Consider the following 22,904-nt stretch of genomic DNA (forward strand, 5'->3'; position numbering starts at 1 on the left):
ATGGCGGACGACAGACCCCTACCGTTACTCCCAGATCAGAGACCGCCTAAATTCCCAGCCAGTCTAGGTGCTTGTTTAACAAGAAACGGAGACGAGACCCATCTTAGAATATTACACAGACAGTTTGGAGACTGGACTAGTCGTCAGCCTATCTATTTACTGAATAAGAAAAGAGAAAGTAAACTGAAATCGGAAAGTCCACGGAAAAAAGGGGAATTGAAAATGTTGAGTGAAAGTCACCAACAAGTTTTATTAAGGAACTATATAAAAGAATATGGCGAATCGGTAAGTATCATTCGAAATGAATCATTAATTTGATCTCCAAATTACAAAGTACAAACCCGTACGACACAAAAATGTTCTAAAATAGGTTCTGGCGAAATCCGGGACTTTCTTCGGGTTCCAAAACACGAGCATTGAAACCACATTACACCAATACGCAGTGACTTTGCAGGTGACAAGACAAAACTTTCCCCGAAGTCATTCATTAAACCTCTCTGGTTTTACTAATATATCTTTCTTGAGATTGAGCTCCACTACAATGAGTAATGCTGCCTCGGATTTCTCATTATCCTTTTTTGAGAGCCCACAATTCTAATAATGCTTTTGGTGTATTTTTTATTACAGCCATACGAAACATTTAAACGAATCTCCAAAACTGTGCGAATTATAACCTCAGTTTGCTTGGCGCTCAAAGAGTTAGTACAATTTTCATTAATATTAAGCCTGCCACAAACGAGACGAACTAGCTGAACTGTCTGCCTCGAGAGGCTGTCAGCTGAGCAACATTCTCAATACTTTTTTCACCGCAGACGAGAGCTGTCTGAGCTATTGTCTCACTAGAAAATCTAGAATCCGTACGTCAACGAAAACATCCGAAGAACGTTCGGACTTCATCCGTGTCGCGTAAGTGATCAAATGGCCTCATTTTCCTGTTTTGGAAGACTACAGAAAAAACAGCTTATAGACACGGATAGTCTTGCCATGTTCAGCAAGTTAATCTTCTAAAATTGCATCATTCATGGATACCTTAATAATACCACGTGATCCGTCAACGCGATTCTATTGGTTGACTACTTTTTCAGTTGGCAGCTAAGACACCCACACACGGTGAATTTCTTGCCTCTTGAAGGCAGAAAATATCAAACAAGATAGATATTTTCCTCACAGCCTCTCGAGGTAGAAATCTCAGTAAAAATTCAGCGCACACGGGGGAAACAGTTCAACAGCTCCCAAACTCTTGAGGCAGGCAGCTGCAGCTAGTTCCTCTCGTCTGCGACAGGCTTTAAGGACACACTTTTAAGTAAACAGTATTCCAATTGAATTTTCAGATCCACGGTAGCTATTTGAGACTGAGGTTAGTTCTTATAATTAAAGGGGAGTATATTCTATAACACCCAATACATATAACTTCATTCCAGATACATCACTTTTGAATTCAAAACAAGCACATCTAATACTTATTTATATGTGAAGTCATAATTATTATTATTAATAAGGACGCGATTTATCTGTTCTTGAAAACGAATGTCCCAAAATAACTATGAGGAAATTTAACCTGATGTCACTTCCGACGAATTTTGATTTTGAAAAATGATACGTATATCTGAAAATGAGAGAATGGTGCGAATAATTGAACGGCCCATATCCCTGTAATGTTATTTAAAGCATGTATATATTTCAAAGAGGTTCAAAAGCTGTTTTATCAAAGAAAATTATTTCAGTGTATGTTTAATTTGGCTATAGGTATATCAAGAGAAAAGAAAGCAGTGAATGGTCGTTTATAGAGATGTATTTACATGTAAAGAAAGACATGAAAGATATCCTTGTTTTTAATCCTTACAACTTTATTTACGATCAACCAGTAAGTCAGTTCAACCAGTACTTTAATCTTTAGACGATAACAATCCGCCCAAGCCATTTTTTCTCCTGTTAAGTTGAGTCGTGAAGTTTGAATCTTTGACGATTAGTTCCAATCGTTTTTCTTTGACGATTAGTTCCAATCGTTTTTTATTTGACGATTAGTTCCACTCGTTTGTTCTTTGTCGATTAGTTCCAAGCGTTTTTCCTTTGACGATGTTCCAATCGTTTTGTCTTTGACGATTAGTTTCAATCGTTTTTTCTTTGTCGATTAGTTTCACTCGTTTGTTCTTTGTCGATTAGTTCCAATCGTTGTGTCTTTGACGATTAGTTTCAATCGTTTTTTCTTTGACGATTAGTTTCACTCGTTTGTTATTTGTCGATTAGTTCCAATCGTTTTTTCTTTGACGATTAGTTTCAATCGTTTTTTCGTTGACGATTAGTTTCACTCGTTTGTTCTTTGTCGATTAGTTCCAATCGTTTTTTCTTTGACATAAGTCCCTGTCAAGTTAATATACTGTATATTGTAGATACAACAAATTAGTGAGAAGTTAAGAAGAGCTCTAACTATCTTACCAACTTTAAGAACACCTTCAGATATTCTTCTGGTAAGGAAACGTTACTTTATAAAGTGGGCTCTGCTCGATGGATAATTCTGAGATTCTGCTATAAGCAACTACAAACAACTCGATGGTCAAAATTCGCTATTTCTTTCTAGAATGTAGAGCATGGCAACAAGTGGTACCTCTGGTGGTGCTCTCAGGTCGATTTAATCTAACAATTGAGCCGAGCAGTTGCTAAACTGTCTTTGCAAACTCACTGTACAATACTGTCTCAAGATAGAACGCCTTTCAGATTGTGCTTTACGTTTGACCTGGGCTTTTGGAGTGACTTGGTTCGTTGTTGTAGATATAATCTAAAATTCTAAATGAATTTTGAGATGTGACTTACTTTTATGACTCTGTTTCGTTTCAGATCTTAACTTTTCTAAGAAACATCCGATGTTTTAAAGATTATCCACCATATACTCAAATAGAATTATGTAAATGTATGATTCTACAAACGTAAGTAGGGGAATTTTGGGATTAAAAAACTATCCAAGAATTCAATTTTGTAAAAAAGTTTACAAACCTGTTTGTACAAATTTGGAGGAAAATATAGGGTCAATATTGACTGGTATACCTGAAAGGGCCCATTCTCAACTATCCGTAGACTGTTCTGTATCGCTTTTCGAAAACCGAATTTTATACAATATATAGTTAATAAAATCATACCTTTCGAAGTCATTTGCCGGAAAATGGTTATATGATGAAGGGGAAAATAAGACTATCCTATCCCCTTCAAGATTTGGTATAAATATACTCCTGAACGTTCACTTTTGACTATTTTTCAAATTTCTATACTTACAGCTATGAATCTCGTCGTATTGTTGTAAAACAGGGACAGCCAGCTTCATCATTTTATATCATTAAATCTGGTACCTTATTGATTAATGTCACAGAAACTAACTTACATACTGGTAAAACATTTTACAGATCCTGTGCCGAATTGCGGGATGGCGACTGCTTTGGTGTAAGTATTAATCTATAACAGATCGGATACACTCGTCTTGTTATATAATGTCATGATATAGAACTTAATTTCCAGAGGCGTATTTAGAGGGGGTGCATTGTGCCATGATGCCCCATCGCCACTAGAACCCTCTTAAATCCAAAAGGGAAGCCGAGGTGCTCGGATGCCCCCCCCCCCCCTCCCATGTCAATGAAATCCTGGCTATGCCACTGTTGATTTCACTTATGGTCCGAATGAAAATACTACGTAATATGCTGTAAGTGCAAAAGGTAGGAATGCCCCAATCGTATATGAGAAGATGACGACCTCCCTTTTTCTCAACTATATGTATTTAGATGTTTCTGTTACCTAATCGAATACGATAGGCTAGCTAGTAATTTGTTTGTATGAACTCCAAGACATTCTTTAAAGTAGAAAGGGGAGGACGCCTTAGAAATGTTCCCTTATTTATGTCCAAAACAATTGGAAGTGGTCAAAACCAAGAAAATGAGTTCATAAAGAGCGGGAAAGTTAGGATCAAGGGAGATAATTCGCTATGCATTTTTACCATACGTTACCAACTCTTTATGTTTTTCTTTCTACACAGGAGGTTGGACTATTAGAAAGATGTAATAGAACTGCTAGTGTTATCTGTAAAACTGACTGTCAGTTATTACTGATATTACAAGATGATTTTGACAGGTTAATACGCCAACCTTTGATGAAACAAAAACAGGAACATATCGATTTTTGTCGGTAAGTACTAGAAGTTATTTGTGGTTTTTTTTCGACTTGTCTGCAATATCTCGAAATGGTAAAGCGACAACTTAAGCTTTGAACCCAGAGATTGCTCTATCAGTCTTATTATGGCACATCTGACCATGCTTGGGGATCAATAAATATACCAAATAATGAAAACTGCTCATATGACAACAAACCCAGTTACAGAATGGCAGCAGGTGATTTTGAAGAAGCATTTTCTGCATCGATATAGCTATACCCTCTACTGTAATTTTCAGCTTAATGCGATACAGTTTGTGGACATGAACTCAAAAACTACAGAAACCAGAAAATATCGCTTGAATCGTTTTTTTTTTTTTCAGAAACATAAACTTATTTCAACATTTCCCTTGTGAAATCTTCTCATCTCATCCAAATGAATTTTTTTACCAATACTTTCCGTGAGTATGATATATTTTATGATTAGTTTTTGAAATTATGTTCTATAAGCTTATAAAGAGAAATAATTCATAAAAGATATTACAATCTGAAATACATGTATTTTGAACTATTTTTGAGGACTACTCCGCATACTATAACCATGATCTGATCATAATGTTATGCAAGCAGGAGCTGGAGGGGGGGTGGGGGAGACAAAAACCCCTTACGTCTGGGGGATTACAGAGGCCAAAATCTGATGTCCGCTTAATTTCATATATTTTGAATTTCAGAAAAGATTCTGTTATTACAAGTGAAGCTGGGGATTTTAAATATTTGATTGTCATTATGACAGTAAGTCAACTTTTCTGGAATAACAGGAACTACAGTTTTCTGACAGAACTGTGCAAGCAGAAGCATATAAGTACATACAATCCCTTTCAAATAATGATATTTAGAACGACTATTCTGAGTGGCATCTTCACAATGGTCAAGTTTGTAACTGCATCGAATTGATTGGATTGTACGTTAGTGAATGTACGTATCCGAGTACCGACAGAAAGTGTTTATAGTCTTTCTGTTGTGGGCTCTGATTGGTTTGTATTTACTGACGTACAATCTAATCAAATCACAGCATGCGTAAAAAAGAAAGGTGGTTATTGCAGTCAAGGTATGATATTGTGAAGATGTGGGTTATGCAGAGCTCAATCTTACTGCCATACTGTTGTGAACTAGATTATAATTAATTTATAATTCAGGGTAAATGTAGATTAGTGAGTTGTATAGAAGTAGATAAGAATGGTGATATTTCTTCAAATATTACAAGTAAGTCATTTCAGCACATTTTCGCATAAGAGCAATTCCATCCATCATGAGACTGGATAACGTGAGTCTTAATGCAGCAACAATGCCATTATTTCTATAGTAAACAAATCTCCTTTGTAAAAGTAAAACAGGAGTGTTATATGGTTATGCTGACCATTATGTTATCCAGGGTCAAATAAAAAGAACAGTTTTAAAACTAGAGGAGATATAGAAGTTTTAACTCAGAAATTACCACCAATCAAGAGAGCTAGGAGTAGCTCTGTTACTAAAGATACAACTTTTCAACAGGTATAATATCACCGTATTATCCAAAACGTGTCAATTCAGTGATTTTTATACGCCAACATGGAAATGTGGACGTATATTGCCGTCGCCCCTGTCTGTCGGTCCGTCTTGTGAACACAATAGAGACTACAGTTTTCAACTGATTTTAATGAAATTTGGTGTGATCATTTATATTGATGAGATCTTGGTCAAGTTCAAATTTGACGATCTTTTCATGAACGGTTTTTGAGTTATTGCCCTTGACTTAGAAAAAACGCGTCAAAATTTGTTTGTGAACACAATAGAGACATTTTTTAACTGATTTTAATGAAATTTGGTGTGATTATTTATATTGATGAGATCTAGGACAAGATTGAATTTGACGATCTTTCGATAAACGGTTTTTGAGTTATTGCCCGTGACTTAGGAAAAATGCGTCAAAATTTGCTTGTGAACACAATAGAGACTACAGTTTTCAACTGATTTTAATGAAATTTCGTATGATCATTTATATTGATGAGATCTTGTTCAAGTTCAAATTTGATGATATTTCGATGAACGGTCTTTGAGTTATTGCCCTTGACTTAGGAAAAACGCGTCAAAATTTGTTTGTGAACACATTAGAGACTACAGTTTTCAATTGATTTAAATGAAACAAGGTGTGATCATGTATATTGATGCGATAATTTGATGTATTTGGGTTATTGATATTGATTTTTAAAAATTTTGTGGAATTTCTCAGTATAAATTACTGGCAGTAGATATATATATCATTGAATTCAAACTATTAAAATTTCTTTAATATGAGAAAATTCATACTTTAGTCACTGAAGACTGTTTTATCATTTCTGACAGCTGCCAGTGGGCGTATGTTACCTTGCCTGGCAAGCTATCTCTATGATTTTTGTACCATGGCGCTCTAAGAATTATGCGTCAGAAAGTTCCTAAAATACAATATTCAAAATTAGTGGGGGATACCCTCATAGGCGTATGTGCTTTCATACGTTTCCACAGAGCTGCTGTATCTCCACCTCGAAAATTGTCCCGTCATTAAGTCAGACTGTCCCTTTTTGTATCCCCGATCTCGAGATTCTGGTGTCGCCACGGCACCAATGGGAGAAAAAGAAACTAACTCTTGTGAAAAAGTATACAGTGCTCAAAGATGTAAAAGTTTTACTAATGGTATTATTGTTTATATGTGCGCATAATGCGTATCACTTTTCAGAGTGACTATATACATATAGTTACCAATAAACTATTTTAGATATTAATCTTTAATATATTATTTTTTAGCAATTTAATTTTAATTTCAGAAACAAAGACGTTCGGGCTCTGTGCCCAATCTTCACCAACATTTGTTAAAGAGTAAAACATTTTATCCAGACTTAATTGAAGAAGATGGCGAAGATGAAGATGATGATGATGATGACAGCGGCAGTATTCATATCAAGGTTAAGGTTTATGATAGCGCATCTTTCGATCTCAAAGGAGGCGTATGTTGCGTTATCTAGAAATTCAGTCAGCACAACCATATTCCATTAGGGCAATAACTGATCTTGCAGCATCTCGGAATCAATTCGTACAAACTGAATATGATATCCGGCCAAATCTGTCTGTATGATTAAGCGATCTTAAAGGGCAGAATACCATAAAAAAATAAAATGGTAAAAATATAATTTTAGTTATCAGATGGTAAAAAAGGAGAAGATCTAGTAAGAAAAGTTGAAGATAAATTACAGATATCACATTATAATAGATTGCTGAAAAAAGGTAAAATCTAAATGTAGACCTTTTACCAGTTCAAGTCAACTTCCAGTCAGTTTTCACTTTTTAACATTGTCGTACGCATGTATGAGATTCCACAATTTTAGACTGATTTCAAGTAATTGTACGACTATAAATCCCTCTAACTTTATATTTCATGCCTTTTCTCTTCAGCTGCTGTTTCTCAAAGACTACGGAAATCTGTGGTAAGTGTTACTACCTGTTAGTCGCGTTGTTGTGTATGTTGAGCAGCAATGATGTGTGGGGCGCCAGGAAGGGTATGATTACTCTACTAGGCACCTGATACCACTTTTCATTATGAAATACTTATTTATGATTGAAATACTTCCTCGTATAACAGTTCATTAGCTGCTACCTATATTTCGGAAATATGTTGTTTTGGATTTTTGGGTTTCATTTTGCGGTTCGAATTTTTAGCACATGGTTTATTTATTTACGTAAATATTTAATTAGTATATAGGCCTGCATATTCCCAAAAGCGTTGAAGGCATGGGTGAAGTCAGTGCAGTAAATTTGATGAGGCCTAGGGATTGATATGATAGAATGGATATGATAGAAGATAGATGTGACATTTTGCTAACTTTTAAATCATATCATTCTAGGTGAAAGAGAGTACAGATTATGGAATCTATGCCCAACTAGCAGAATTAACATCGGGATCAGTTTTTGTGAGTATGTTAACTCAAAATTAACCTGCTGGTCTCTTCCTACACATTCTATATCGGCAAGAGTACTGTGGACGAAAAACACGCACGACTAATCCGCTTTCAGAAAATAGGTCTGCTACATCTCTGAGCTGAGCATTGTCCCTTCCTTCAGTGGCTCAATTCCCATTGGAACGGGTTGAATCAAGTCCACGGGCACACACCCTTTAGGAGGCCCCAATCCTCGAAAAAAATATTGAAAAAAATGTGCCTAAGTTAGTATTTAAAAGGTTCAAACACAAAATATAATGGTTAGCAGGCGCCTTAAGCGACTTTACACACAAATGCGTCATCTTAAGATACTCTATGATATATAGAAAAGACATAATAGAAATAGTGAGTAAAATTCCTAGTTTGAGATATTTTTGAAAGGAATTATGCGATTTTCGTAAATTTCTAGGATTTCTGAAGATTATTTACATATTTTCGAATCAACCACCAAAACTGACGCAGCTGTCTTTTTGGCCTTTAAAGCGACATTCAAGTCGCCCTGTCTTCAAGCTATTTGGTGTAGCAAATCTGACATGGTTTCTCAATGTAACAGATTCGATAATTGTGTTTACAATACCTCCTGTGATCAACGCGGGGTTAAGTGGTCGTTCTGCAATGAATCTGCAGTGTATTGAAATAATGCTTTATTTTTAGGGTTTAGAGAGTATTGTAAATGGAGGAAGAAAAGGTCTGAAGATTATAAGTGATGGTGTCGAATGTATATTTGTATCTAAAAGATTATTTCTAGAAGAAGCTAATATCAAGGTCCTCAGTATTGTCAATGATATGGTAGGTAACAAAATTTCCCTTGACATGGACAAAAGCTATAAAAAGATATTATGATAGAAATAGAATACACAGAGACATACGTGACTACATGACTCACTATTTATGTTGATAACCGTTTCATGACTCACTATTTATGTTGATAACCGTTTCATGACTCACTATTTATGTTGATAACCGTTTCATGACTCACTATCCATATTGATGACAGTTTCTTCATATTGATACGTGTTTCATGATTTGGTATTGTTTGAGAAAGGGTTTCATGACTCGGTGTTAAAATTGATAAGGGTTTCGTGACCAACTATTCATATTGAATGGCTTGTTTTTCATAAGGTTTCGTGACTTGATTCTCGTATTGATAAGGGTGTCTATGACATAATATTCACATTGATGAGGGTTTCATGACTTGATTTTCATATTGATTAGTTTTCATGAAAAGGGAAATATTTATTGTGAGGTTTCATGAATTGATATTTATTTTGATAGATGATGACGTTCCCAAGTGATGAAGAAATAACCAATCAAGTACAAGAAAAAAGAAGCTGGTATAACTATAAACAGAAGATCTTTAAGTCTTCCTTGAAGTATTCCAAGTATTTGTATCGTCAGAAAACTGTTTTATAAGGTACCCTGGAAACTTCTAATTTGTTCATGCACTTATACATGTATGTTCACCGCGATACCATTTTCTTTCTTAATACCTCGTTGATTTCGTCTGCCAACTCGTTATCAGACATTTTATTAAAGAAGATGGGCTTCCTTGATCAAGGTTGTCATGTCAATACTCGTGTATCCTTGAGAAATCAAGTTGGAGGAATGGGTTTATGTCACCTTGCTTGGCAAACTAGGATTTGCGTACACCTATATTTTCTTATCATATCAAGTTTTAATCAAAACAATATGTAAACAAACAAAAGTAAACAATAACAAATATATCACAGAATCACGTATCACAATTAAATATTTTGGGATTTTCTGTTCCATATACATACTACATGTAATAGTAACGGAATGTCGTCTCAAATCTCGGCCGTGTGTGTCACTTATCAAATTGAATGACTAATATCCAGTTCGTCGTAAACTTAACAGCTGGTAGTAACATGTGATTTCCTGGGCGATAAATTACTGATTAACTTCTGCATTAATAGATGTTTATATTGTGTCCACGTTTCTTGATCATATAAAATAGATTTCACTTCTTCAGTTGTTAGAAATTCTCTTTGCTGAAATAAAGCGAAATGTGATACAGAATTTAAGAGGAACTTGCCAAGCGATGATCCCAGCACCTTTCAAGAATGTTCCTTCGGGTTTTACAATCTGTCCAGCTTGTTAGCAGGAGTACATGGGCAAGTCGGGTAGTCGGATGGGACACGTCTTTCCAAAGTCACCTAGCAATAGCCACTATTCTTGTATCACGGGAGGAAGCGATTTGATTGCACTATACGCCACCAAATACAGCCTATCAGACGCCTCGACATAAAGGCTTTAAACATTATGTATTCGATAACGTGCAATCCAATCAAATCGCTTCATTTACAAACTTCCATGATACTAGAAAGGTGGATATTGCAGTCAAGGTATAAGTAAAACATTCATAATAGCTTGACATAGCATGTGAAGATGATGGGGCAATACAGTAAGGTTCTATGTACTCGTGTAATCCATTTCCGAACCTAACGAAGCTGCTTGCCTACCACCTTGTAGCATGAAATGATTATAATGAAATCATAACTTACCAAGGTTTCAACCTTTAACATGGTATTATATTGAGCATGTTGTAAAAAGAATCTTTTGTTAATTTTTATAACTTCTGCTCCGTCACTCATCTGAAATAAAGGACTTAACTTACAAAGGGTAAAGACTGATTATAGAAAATCTGCAGATCAAAGTCACAAAGCCAATGAAACTATGCGGGTTAGTGCAGAATCAGTGTTAAGTTTGCAAACATTATACGTGGTCACTTACCAAAGAGACAGCCGGACCTTCATTTATCACAGGGTTAACTTGAGGTGAATCTAATGTCTCCAGTCCCTGGAAGAAAATGTAAAATTCTGAGCACATTTTTTGAAATAGGGGCATATATACTAAACCTGGGTTCCTGTGCAGGGATTTTATCGTATTATTAGTCGTGGAAGTGCTTTGGTTGATGAATAACGGTTTTCCCAGAGGAAGAGATACTCGCTGCACAGGTAGACATTATTATTCTACCAACCTTCTCAAACTTGACCTTATAAATTAGATTTAATTGCAGACAAACAGGTATCTCGAATCCAGTTCAGCCTTAAGGGATTTCAATGTTTCTTCCATACTTACAAAAATATCTCCTTGTGATAGCACGTCAAGTTGTAAATAAGCTCTTCTGTGTGTCTGTTCTTTTTTACGGCTACGACTCGATAAAAGTGGGTCTACTTCCGTCTTTTCCCGTGTTAGAAACGTACCATGAGCATGAAAGCCATCTCCAACTCTCGGTGTAGACATGGTCGCTTTGACGATTGGTGGTAGAGTTAAAGATCGGGAAGAGGATAATGGCGACTGAAAGATAGGTCAAAATGAATCAATTGGCATGATACAAATTGAAATGGAATTGTTCACAGTTGGACTGCAGCGTCCCTTCACAATACCTGTCAATTAAATACCGTTACGTTATATTTTCCTATTCGCATATGACCGTGAGATTCAACTAGCAAACCAACAGTACCGAACCAATCAATTGATCCTGATCCACAACCACGACTATACATAGTCCGCGATATCAATTACATTTAACTGGAAACGAACGTTATCTTGGCATCCACCAACCAGCAAATCTGCGTCATACTTTGAGCTTGGTACACTTACTTGAGAATCCTCTTTAATTTCCTGAACGCTGATTTCTGGAAGTTTGACTTTCTCTTGACTCGTTTTCTTGTGAATTTCTGGAAAAGAAGTCGAATTTCAATATATTACATATATGGGATTTTTTTGTCTAGCATAGGTGAGTGTGTGACGAGAGTTTATCAAAAATTTATATGTACCTCTCCAGACATATCTCTGAAAAGTGATACAATTATGCTCTTACTAATCTGGGAAAACCGTATGAAGAGACTTTTATATTCCTTTACAATGATCAACCGACTATCTGTAAAGCAATAATTGAGCATTCGTTTTCCATTTGCGATCTCAATATGACAAATTATCAAAAGTATAAATAGGATACATTATTTATAGCATTATGTTACATATTATGAGAACGTCATTGTTCATACTATGAGAACATTATTGTTCATACTATGAGAACGTCATTGTTCATACTATGAGAACATTATTGTTCATACTATGAGAACGTCATTGTTCATACTATGAGAACATTATTGTTCATACTATGAGAACATTATTGTTCATACTATGAGAACATTATTGTTCATACTATGAGAACAATTATTGTTCATACTATGAGAACATCATTGTTCATACTATGAGAACATTATTGCTCATACTATGAGAACGTCATTGTTCATAAAATGAGAACATCATTGTTCATACTATGAGAACATTATTGCTCATACTATGAGAACGTCATTGCTCATACTATGAGAACATCATTGCTCATATGATGAGAACATTATTGCTCATACGATGAGAACATTATTGGTTAGAACATGAGAACATTATTACTCATACTATGAGAACATTATTGCTCATACGATAAGAACATTATTGCTCATACTTTGAAATCATTATTGGATAGAACCTGAGAACAGTATTGCTCATACGATGAGAACATTATTGCTCATTCTATGAGAACATCATTGCGTATACTATGAGAACATCGTGGGTTATAATAAGAGAACATCATTGGTAAAAACGATCAAGTTAACAGAAAGTATTACCTGTCCTAGGAGTTTTCCTATGGATTGATTGTTTTGATGGTTTAATTTCATATTTAAAAAACCTCACATCGTCCTCTTCCCCCTCGTCTTCTTTTAAAGCTTTTAGTTCTCTTTGTTTGGCTATGACACCTAACATAGCTAGAATAAATGAACACACAAACGATAGTTGAAGACCAAGAACTTTTTAGGAACGGATATAAGATGCACAAAATTCATCGCAGGACAGCTTAAATCCATTGGCTTCTTGGAGCCTTTGTCAGAGCCCCTATATTTAATGGGATTCGGTCCCTTCTTTCGGGTCAAATGTACTTTCTTTGGTTTCCTCTAACATGTTGTTACACGTGTAGTAGCCTAAAGCTATTTTATTTTCCTGCAACATTGGTCCATACATTGATTCTTACCAGAAGCATGACTAAAAGCTCGACCACACCCCAGTTCTTCTGTCGTCTGTCCTTCAAATATTGAATCATTAGTAACATCAACTACGTACTGAACTCTGACAACTTTTACATGACCCTATAATAAAAATTAACAAAGCAAAATGGTTACTCATACCTTGTATATCTAAAAAAAAATGTTTTGTATTATCCAATTTGGCGATGTCGATGATCTTAAATGGGGATAGTCCACACTTTTGACAACTCTGATTGGAATTGCTCTGATTCAAAATTGTTTCATACATCGTAGTAGATTCGAACCCACAACCCTATATTACCTAGTAGGAGACGACTCACTATATAATCAGCTACTCACCGATTTAACAATATGTATCCACGGGGTATCAAATGCATCTTTTGCAATTATTGTATTTTGTCTGAAAAAGAATATTGTCCATGAAATTGTGATCTGGAAGTGCAATAGATCAGATAAAAAGGGAAGCAGAGCCGACAAACTAGGTTAAAGAGTTGTGTCAGATGATCTTGAAGTGTCTGTTAACCCTGCTTGCTTCGTCAGCGATACCAAGCACGTTGATAATTCCATTTCCTCCAATAAGTTTTATATTTTTTTTTATTATAGATTTACGGATTTAATGTAATAAAGCTCATTTGAATTGTCCACCGGAAGTCACTCGTTTGTACTCTATAAGTAATAATGTATTGAAAATATACCAATACTCGTTCAAACCAGAGATGAGTCAAAATACGCATTTATATTAACACCAAGGGTACTAAATTACCAATGTTCCAATCAAAACTAAACTGAAATATCTCTCCCTATATAGTGAAGATCAATTTCAATCTGAGAAACTTACCCATAGTACTTGAATTCTATAGAGTCTGGTCTAGAAACTACTTTTTCACAGGGAAATTCAGAAAATAGTTCTATAGTTCGTAGAAATTCTATTGGTGGACCATGTGTTGTTATTTTTAACCTCATAAAGTCCTAAAATGATAATCAGATTCAAAATATAAACATTTAATCCCGAAAGAAAGGTCCCAATTCGTAGAAAGATAAAAATAGAACCGCTAGATATATAGATATACAAGCCGTTAACTTAAAAGCCGTCAGCTATCAGTGATAAACAATCTGTCGCTGTCAGTGATATAAAAGCCGTCAAACGTTGTCAGCTTTCAATGAAAAAGCCGTCATCTATCAATAATGCAACATACGTTAGCTATAATAGGCTATATCAGAGATATAAGAGCCGTCAGCTATCGGAGATATATTCAAAGTCGTCTACTTTAAGACATACAAGGTCCGTCAGCTTTCAGAGACATAACAGCTATCAACTTTTTAAGTTATGAGATGAACAGAAACCAAGAACTTACCTCTCTATGTAATATAAGCACTTCTACTGGACCTTTAGCTACTAAATGATATTCTCTTGGAAACTGTTTTATCAACTGCTCGGTCTGCAATGTTATTCAGACAACATAAAATAATCAACAAATTTAGAGTTACTGCCCTTTAATCAGGGAAATGTTGCCAGGAAAGCGGAATTGACTGACTCTTTTTTGCCTGAGAACTTTTTGAGTCATCTTGTATCGGGCAAGACGCCTCATTTCTTTTTTCCTCTCCGGCATGTTTTCCAAGTTAACCCCTTCATCCTTTGTTACCGATCAGGGGAAATCGGGTATTAAACTTTGAAGGTACCATCAAGGCCCATACCGGTAACTCCGGACCTCCAGAATAACTAGCGAGCGTACAGTCAGCACTTAAAAATCAAAGCATAAATGAAGCGTTAAAGTAAGCGACTTACAGACGATGTCATTCCTTTATTGATAAAACCCATTGATTTATCTACACAACCAGACGATAGTTGATATTCTCGTAGTTTCTGTACTGAAATTATATAAGCGGTATTAAGACCAATCAAATATCAATTTGTTATAGATTAAAATATTTCCTTTCTTGTTTTGTTTTCTAATATTTTTCATCTCCAAGGATAATTTTGTGAGTCCATAAGGTGAAAACATATTGCGCTGCTATAACAGGGCAGTTATGACCATACAGCTTACTTCTGAACTGAAAGAACTATATTGGAACTTACTTCTACCATTGAGTACAAAATAGAATCTTTCTGGTGCCTTATCTTGACTAGCTATTAATCTATTATCATCATACCTAAAAATATATTCATTACCATATTTTATTAAATAATTATTGGGTACCTTAAAGCTTCGGGAAACTAGTAAGATTCAGCAATCTAAAGGGACCGTTACACCATCCGTTTGACCAATTTTTAGCCAATCTAATCAGTAATTGTGTTCACAGCTCGCCGTCGAAATTTTAGCCTTCGAATCCATGTGTATCCAGAATTATATTTGCGTTTAAAAGTTAGAATGACGCACATCTTTTCTTGAGACTGCTATATAATAGAAAAGGCATAATGTACAGAATTTCTAGTTAGAGGTACAATGTATAATGAAAGTGATTATGAAATTGTCGTGTAGTTTTAGTACTTCTCAATACAATTTGCATATATCAACACCCTCAGAATCATGACCTGTTACATTGTCTGAATATGTGTCGTGGCAAGTTGGGCGAAATGTTATATCGGAATTGGCTATGGCCTGCAATTTAACATTCAAACTAGATGTTTTGTTATGCTGTGCATTATACAGTATTGCCTACCTTTCATAAGCTACAATCTGAGCTAAATCTTTCTCTAATTCATCAGGAAATAAATGTTTATAGGCCCTAGTAGCTCTTAATACCCACGTTATCTGAAACAAAATTGAGCGATTTTAAATTTCGAGAATAAAACGTTCTAAAACAAAGGTACAAATTTGACGACGTCTTCAAATTTACATAATAGCTACCCATATCACTTTTCAGAAAGAAGATCCAATAACTGGTTCATCTACAATTTAACAAATACAAATTGTGACAATCAAATACTTCATGATCCTATCTACAATAGCTCGATTCGTTTGGTTAGTTTTCGTCTAATTATAGTTTCGTTCATTGTTTCTATGTCATCAAGACCTTGAAAATGAAATGAAATGAATGGAGTTTTACGTCCTACTCTTCTGCACCATGTGGGCTAATGAAGACGGGCAACGCCATGCAGGGTGCAATGAGGAAAATTTTGCCAGGACAGCGGCATTAGCCTGCTCTTTTTCGATTTCCAACTGTCGAGGGATCTTTAACGTGCACAGCCTGTAGCACACGGGGCCTCGGTTTATTGTCCCATCCGAACGACTAGACGGTCAAGGCCTTGAGCAAATTATTTCGGACCATGTATCTGTATACCAGAATTGATACAAATTTCGTCTTCGTGTGGAAATCATCTGCTGATAGAGACAGGAACTGTCAATGCAAATAAAGATACTTACTCGTTTTAGATCTTTACTAGTTCTATGTTCTGGTGAAGATGACAATCCCATCTGTACTTCATTACTCAACTACAATACAAGTTACACATTTGATATGGAATAAATGGAATTTTACGTCCTTATACCCTGCACCCGATGGGTCGATATATCTATATTATCGTCTATAGAGACGGGAAACGTCATAAATTGTGTAATAAGGGAATATTTGAGTAGATGGGGACTGTATATATGGTCGTGGATCGCGGAAGTAAGTTAGTGTTAGTGTTAGTTTTCAAAAAAGATTTTCTGGAGCAATCAAAATTTTGCTATCATAACCTCAAGCTATGGGCTGTGAAGGAACATCTGAAACATGACAGCAGTAAAGCAATATGACTGAGATTGGATGGTATAACGTCATTAGAGTAGGAACTTACACTAGATCTTGATGCGGACGCTATCTCATCATCTTCTACATTTTTAGGTTGACTAGCATCTTGAAAATGATATCTAGAAATGATAATGTAGTATTAAGGTATAAGGGGTTTTTGAAAGCTATCTTTCATTTTGATTGTGCACTAACTGGCGGTAACTTTATTTGCAATATAGAAACTTCAAATGGAAGGACTTGATGACAAACCCAGTTAGGGAGTGGCATCAGGTATTTTAAAAGGCTAGAAATGGTCCATGTACGTACAATGTATATTTGCGGTTTAGACGGATGTCTGCAGCGGTCAAACCACTTGAAAACCAACTGTATAGTTACTGAAAAGCCGTAGTTACAGCAATGGTCATATATGTCGTTATTACTCTTTTGTCCCTACCAATTTCGAGTAACTCAGTACAACGAGTACACAAGGCTCTTAACTATAATGTACCAGTAATCAATTCAAGAATTGATTGCTCATTAACAGCTCATACAGTAGATATCAATATTACATTAAACATGCATAGTTTATACTCTTAGTAACTAATGATTTTTAATCATTAACATGTCTTGTTAGTTTCCATGCGTTATTCCACCAATACAAAGTATACTGTATCGATGATCTCGCATCGTACACCGCACCGTACACTGTACATCGTCTATTCGCACCTTAAAACCGCGAATAGACAAGGTACGGTGTCTGGTGCGGTGTAAGGTGTGGAATAATTGATACAAACGAAAATAGTAGAAGTAAACACATGAGGTACGGGTGCGGACACGATTCGTTTCTTCTATTTTCTACTGTATTGATAATCCCACACCGAACACCGTACATCGTCCACTTTAAGTCAGTTTTGTGTCTAAGTGATTAAAATTACAACTTATGCTTACCTTTTTTTCGGAATGGCTGTTTTGTTGATCATAAGAATCATTTGAATGGCGTGTCTAAACATGTCGATAACCTGAAACATTCATTAATAATTTGCAAATTTTACAACTATGCGAAGGAATATCAAAGCTGAAAGGATTTCGAATGCGTTTACGGTTAGAACAGATATTGACTTGAGAAAATATACTCTTTTAAGGAATAAGTTACCTTCGATGCCTTCCTTCTTTTCTCTCGCCTTTCTTCTACATCATCCACAGACACTGTCTAAAATATGATAGAGTATGAATAAGATTATAGTGCCGTAAGCAGATGACCTTAATTTTTAGGGAACTTTATTTGCCCAGAGAACTATCCAAAGACTTTATATCCTGGTTGTGGACTTGTGTGTTCTATTTCTTGATTTTGCGAAACCTAATATGCCATAGAATACAAAAAGTAAAAGTAGACGTTCTTGTCTTTCGTGGGAGTTTTTTTTGTCTAAAATTTGCCGAAACCATATTAAAAAAATTGAAATTTTTCTTAGACTTGGGGATGTACATGATCTATATAGTAGTAGATTATGATACTAAGTAGCACGTTAACACTATGCAGATAGCTATTAGCAGGTTTATTTATTAATGATTACATGTTTACTGTGTAGATAACAGGGTTACTTTTTAACGATAACATGTTTACTGTGTGGATAACATGGTTACTTTTCAATGATCACATGTTTACTGTGTAGAAAACATGGTTACTTTTCAATGATAACATGTTTACTGTGTAAATAACATGGTTACTTTTCAACGATAACATGTTTACTGTGTGGATAACATGGTTACTTTTCAATGATAACATGTTTACTGTTTAGATAACATGGTTACTTTTCAACGATAACATGTTTACTGTGTAGATAACATGGTTACTTTTCAACGATAACATGGCTACTTTTCAACGATAACATGTTGACTGTATAGATAACACGGTTACTTTTCTAAAGATAAAATGTTAACAGTGTAGATATCAAGGTTATTTTTTTAACGATAACATAATTATGTACGGTCGGAATAACTGGTGACTATTTTTTTTAAAGAGAACATGTTTACTATGCAGATAACAGGGTTATTTCTTTAACGATAAAATTATATTTACTGTGTAGATAACAGGGCTATTTTTTAACGATTTTACTGTGAAGATAACAAGACTAATTTTTTAACGATAACAAGACTATTTCATCAATAACAAAGTGTTATTGTGTATAAAACAAGGTTACTTTATTAGCGATAACATGTTTACAGTGTAGATAACACGGTTACGTTTTAATGATAACATGTTTATTGTGTAGATAACGGGTTACTTTTTTTTAACCATAACACGTTTATTGTATAGATAACAGCGTTACTTTTTTAACCATAACACGTTTATTGTGGAGATAACAGGTTTACTTTATTAACGACATCAACTTTTATTTGGAAAGTTTGTTCATGACATACCGGGATTATTGGTATCCTGAACATTATTAGTTTTTTACGACCTTTATGCAAATCAAGTCGTAAAATCTCATTTTCTTAAAAACCTAATTTCAATACATATATATGAAAAGGTCGGCAGGGTAAATATGCATTTTATTAGCTCGAGACAATAACAACAATGTTGAAAATATTAAATGCTGACTGGGTGAATTGTTACCAGATTTTCAAAGTTGAGTGGAATTATCAAATAACGAGAGACTAACCTAGCTAATCTGTTAATCCTATGATTAAATGTAGGACCATGTTATTTATGAATACATAATCATTAGACCATACGATACTTTGGCTTGTAAACATGGTGTGGCCTTTTATATCATTTCAAGATTTTCTTACTCGAATAAATTACAACATTGCTTTTCAATGTATTTCTGATGGGTATCGCTGGTGGGACAAGTAATATCTGGGGGGTACACTGGCAGACTGAATTAAAGGGGGCCGGGAGGATGGGGAGACAACTGTCATGGTTGAATTCAAGTGGCGGTACATTTGGGAATACAACCCATTTTTTCTATACATACAAACAAAAATTTGGTTCAATTCACTGACTTGGGAGGTCGGAATTCACGAACATCTAGATGGTCGTAGTTTCTGGATAAGAGCTACCCCAATGAGATGCTCTCATACACACCAGACTATCGGAGCCCGTCTTTCGAGATATAACTGTAAAGTCCTTACCATGATTTTACCAAGTTGTTCAGAAGATAAGTCTGTTAAGAAATCTGGTATTTTTGCTCTAGGTTTCACCATAGACTGAATCTCCTCTAGACGCTGATTGATGGAATCCAAAGGATCATTATCTGGAAGACAAATTGTCAATTTAATTGTGGCCTGAGCCAATTTTTCTTTTATACGATCTTCTTCCTCTTTAAGTAACCAGTTATGCTCCACTTCCAATTCAGCATGTTTTTCGGCGATACGACGAGATGTTTTGGGAGTTTGCATCCGATCACGTTCTATATCCATAATTTCCCACTCAGTTTTCGGAAACGCAGACGATTTCCGCCGCGATTTTCTTACACCAGATCGTTCCCGCGAAGAGATGGAACGATCCCGCATTACCCTTGAATTTCCACGTCGAGGTGTATCCATGTCTGGTATACTGGTCGGTATAAGGAAATCCGTCGTATCCATTCTAGATATCTTATCCGATCTATATCCGAAACTTTGACACGCTAGTTAATAGCATGTATTATCTTGTCATTTACAGAAAACAATAAACCGTGGTGGATATTTCACTGTGCTAATCCGGCCAAATCAAGTTGTTCAATCGACAATTAATCCTTTTTGTGAAGCGAGATCGATAGTTGATCACACAAAATGGAGCGAAAACCAACCCTACCGACTAGCTGGCAGGTAGTCTTATCGTCTCTAGACAACACGTATACAAACGTAATGTACAGAATATTAAAGTGATCTTAATGAGATAAACAATAGAACATAGTAATTAACTATTAAATTGTTTATCTGAGTATAATTTCCCTCACACTTTAAACACACAATGATCTATTTTAAACCACACTATCTGTTATATCCGATCTTTTATTATATTATGTACAATCACGACTGTATGAATAGTATTCTCATAATCTATCTCAAAACTTGAGGTGCGCCGGATAAACCTTAACCCCACCTCAGGTTGTATTAGGCTAAACTAAACCATATGTCATGGCAAGTGGTGTAAACCTATATCCCAGACTATAGCACGATATATAGAGCTAAATTGTATCGAACTTTAGGGCCTACCCTAGATAGACTTAACTATATCGAGCTGAAACTATATCGTATCCCATATATAGAGCTAAACTGTATAGAGCTATAGGGCCTACCCTATCCTTGATAAATAGACTTGACTGTATCGAGCTGAAACTATATCCTATCCGATATATAGAGCTAAACTGTATAGACCTATAGGGCCTACCCTATCTTTGATAAAAAGACATGACTGTATCGAGCTGAAACTATATCCTATCCCATATAGAGCTAAACTGTATAGACCTATAGGGCCTACCCTATCCTTGATAAAAAAGACTTGACTGTATCGAGCTGAAACTATATCCTATTCTATATATAGAGCTAAACTGTATAGACCTATAGGGCCTACCCTATCCCTGATAAAAAAGACTTGACTGTATCGAGCTGAAACTATATCCTATCCCATATATAGAGCTAAACTGTTTAGAGCTAAAACTATATCATAGAGCATAGCCAAACTGTAGGTGTAACTAAGTCTATAGCAAACACTGTATTGATCTATATAGAGCTAAACTATTTCCTTCCATATCCCATCCCATACCCCGTATTGATTGAAACCACCCCATCTAGGCTATAGCAAGCTATATACAACCAAGGTGTAATGCAGTACACCATACTATAGCAAGTTATAGAGCTAGATTGTACTAAACCTATACCCCAATCCCAAAGCAAGCTTTATAGAGCTACATTGTATAGAGTTCAACCTATATTCTATTCTATATCAAGCTATATAGAACTAAGTTGTATAGAGCTCAACCTATATTCTATTCTATAGCACGCTATATAGAGTTAAATTGTATTGAGCTAAACCTATATCTCATTATAAAGCAAATATATAGAACCAAACTGCATAGAGCATATTAAGCTATATATCATACAAAATCAGGCTATATAGAGCCAAGCTGCTTTGAGCTGAACCTATATCACATACTTAATCTAACTATATAGAGCCATTCTGTATATATAGAGATAAAACTATATCCCATCATAATATAGCAAGTTATATAGAGCTAAACCTATATCTCATTTTATAGGCTTTAAGATCTCTAAACCGTATAGAACTCAAATTATATCCAATCAGATGGTAAGCTATTTAGAGCTAAATCGATATCCCATCTTATAGAAAGCTATATATAGCTAGAAGTTGGAGCTAAACCTAAATCCCAACAGCATTTTAGATCCACCTATTTGTGTCCGGTAATAGTCGTTTTCGATGTAATATTCCAGATACAAGAAGCAAGTCAAGTAAAATTTTAACATGGTTAAGTACTTATTGAAAATCACTTAATATTTATATTCAAAACACCACATACAGTTTGTCAACAAATATAAAGTTGAAGTGATATTGTATAATATTAAAAGGACTTGGTAGTTTTATGAGATACGAATTATTAGCAATAAACATAAGGTTACAGCCTTGAAACGACCACTGGAAACCACCAAAGTGAATCAATTTCAAGCCCCTACAGACACCTTTAAAGGGACAAGTTCATCGTTTGAACATACTTTAGCCTGACAAACGTCTTTGAGCTAATCAGTAATAGTGTTTACAGCTCACCACAGAAGTTTGAGCTTTCAAACACATGTGTGTCCAGAATTATCTGTGTTTGAAAGTGAAAATGACGACTCGTCTTTTTTGTGATTCCGTTAGGAAAGACATTTATAGACATAAAAAATGGAATTTGTAGTTTGAGGTATATTTGTTCCCGGGGATTTTGTTATTTTCATGCAATTCTAGTACTTCTGAAGACTGTTCTCATATATCAAAATCGAA

General features: G+C 35.3%; 2 protein-coding genes across 2 annotated transcripts; one reads left to right on the forward strand and one right to left on the reverse strand.

Annotated features, from left to right (window-relative positions):
* LOTGIDRAFT_170791 (hypothetical protein) lies at positions 1 to 9,551 on the forward strand (the record flags this gene model as incomplete). Its single annotated transcript, XM_009046638.1, has 16 exons — positions 1 to 285; positions 1,332 to 1,357; positions 1,747 to 1,864; positions 2,391 to 2,468; positions 2,836 to 2,924; positions 3,270 to 3,432; positions 4,019 to 4,167; positions 4,863 to 4,923; positions 5,328 to 5,394; positions 5,564 to 5,682; positions 6,972 to 7,151; positions 7,341 to 7,428; positions 7,597 to 7,628; positions 8,046 to 8,111; positions 8,793 to 8,927; positions 9,414 to 9,551. 16 exons carry the CDS (start codon positions 1 to 3, stop codon positions 9,549 to 9,551), a joined length of 1,794 nt encoding a protein of 597 aa, XP_009044886.1.
* Positions 9,552 to 9,797: 246 nt separating this feature from the next.
* LOTGIDRAFT_237366 (hypothetical protein) lies at positions 9,798 to 20,905 on the reverse strand. Its single transcript, XM_009046639.1, has 18 exons — positions 20,054 to 20,905; positions 18,075 to 18,131; positions 17,870 to 17,940; positions 16,989 to 17,061; positions 16,576 to 16,644; positions 15,872 to 15,963; positions 15,288 to 15,361; positions 14,997 to 15,079; positions 14,566 to 14,649; positions 14,049 to 14,179; positions 13,550 to 13,610; positions 13,198 to 13,312; positions 12,797 to 12,934; positions 11,766 to 11,842; positions 11,241 to 11,459; positions 10,893 to 10,958; positions 10,664 to 10,753; positions 9,798 to 10,150 (listed from the first exon to the last, which is right to left on the reverse strand). Exons 1-18 carry the CDS (start codon positions 20,507 to 20,509, stop codon positions 10,010 to 10,012), a joined length of 2,097 nt encoding a protein of 698 aa, XP_009044887.1. The 5' UTR covers positions 20,510 to 20,905; the 3' UTR covers positions 9,798 to 10,009.
* Positions 20,906 to 22,904: the final 1,999 nt, after the last annotated feature.

This window comes from Lottia gigantea (assembly GCF_000327385.1).
Source record: "Lottia gigantea unplaced genomic scaffold LOTGIsca_104, whole genome shotgun sequence".
Lineage (NCBI taxonomy): Eukaryota > Metazoa > Mollusca > Gastropoda > Lottiidae > Lottia > Lottia gigantea.

Coding starts and splice junctions, on each gene's coding strand:
- LOTGIDRAFT_237366 (XM_009046639.1), bottom strand. CDS start 20,509: ATGGATACGACGGATTTCCTTATACCGACCAGTATACCAGACATGGAT. Junction 13,611..14,048: donor ATAGAATTCAAGTACTATGG/GTAAGTTTCTCA, acceptor ATTCTTTTTCAG/ACAAAATACAATAATTGCAA. Junction 10,959..11,240: donor TATCACAAGGAGATATTTTT/GTAAGTATGGAA, acceptor ATTTTCTTCCAG/GGACTGGAGACATTAGATTC.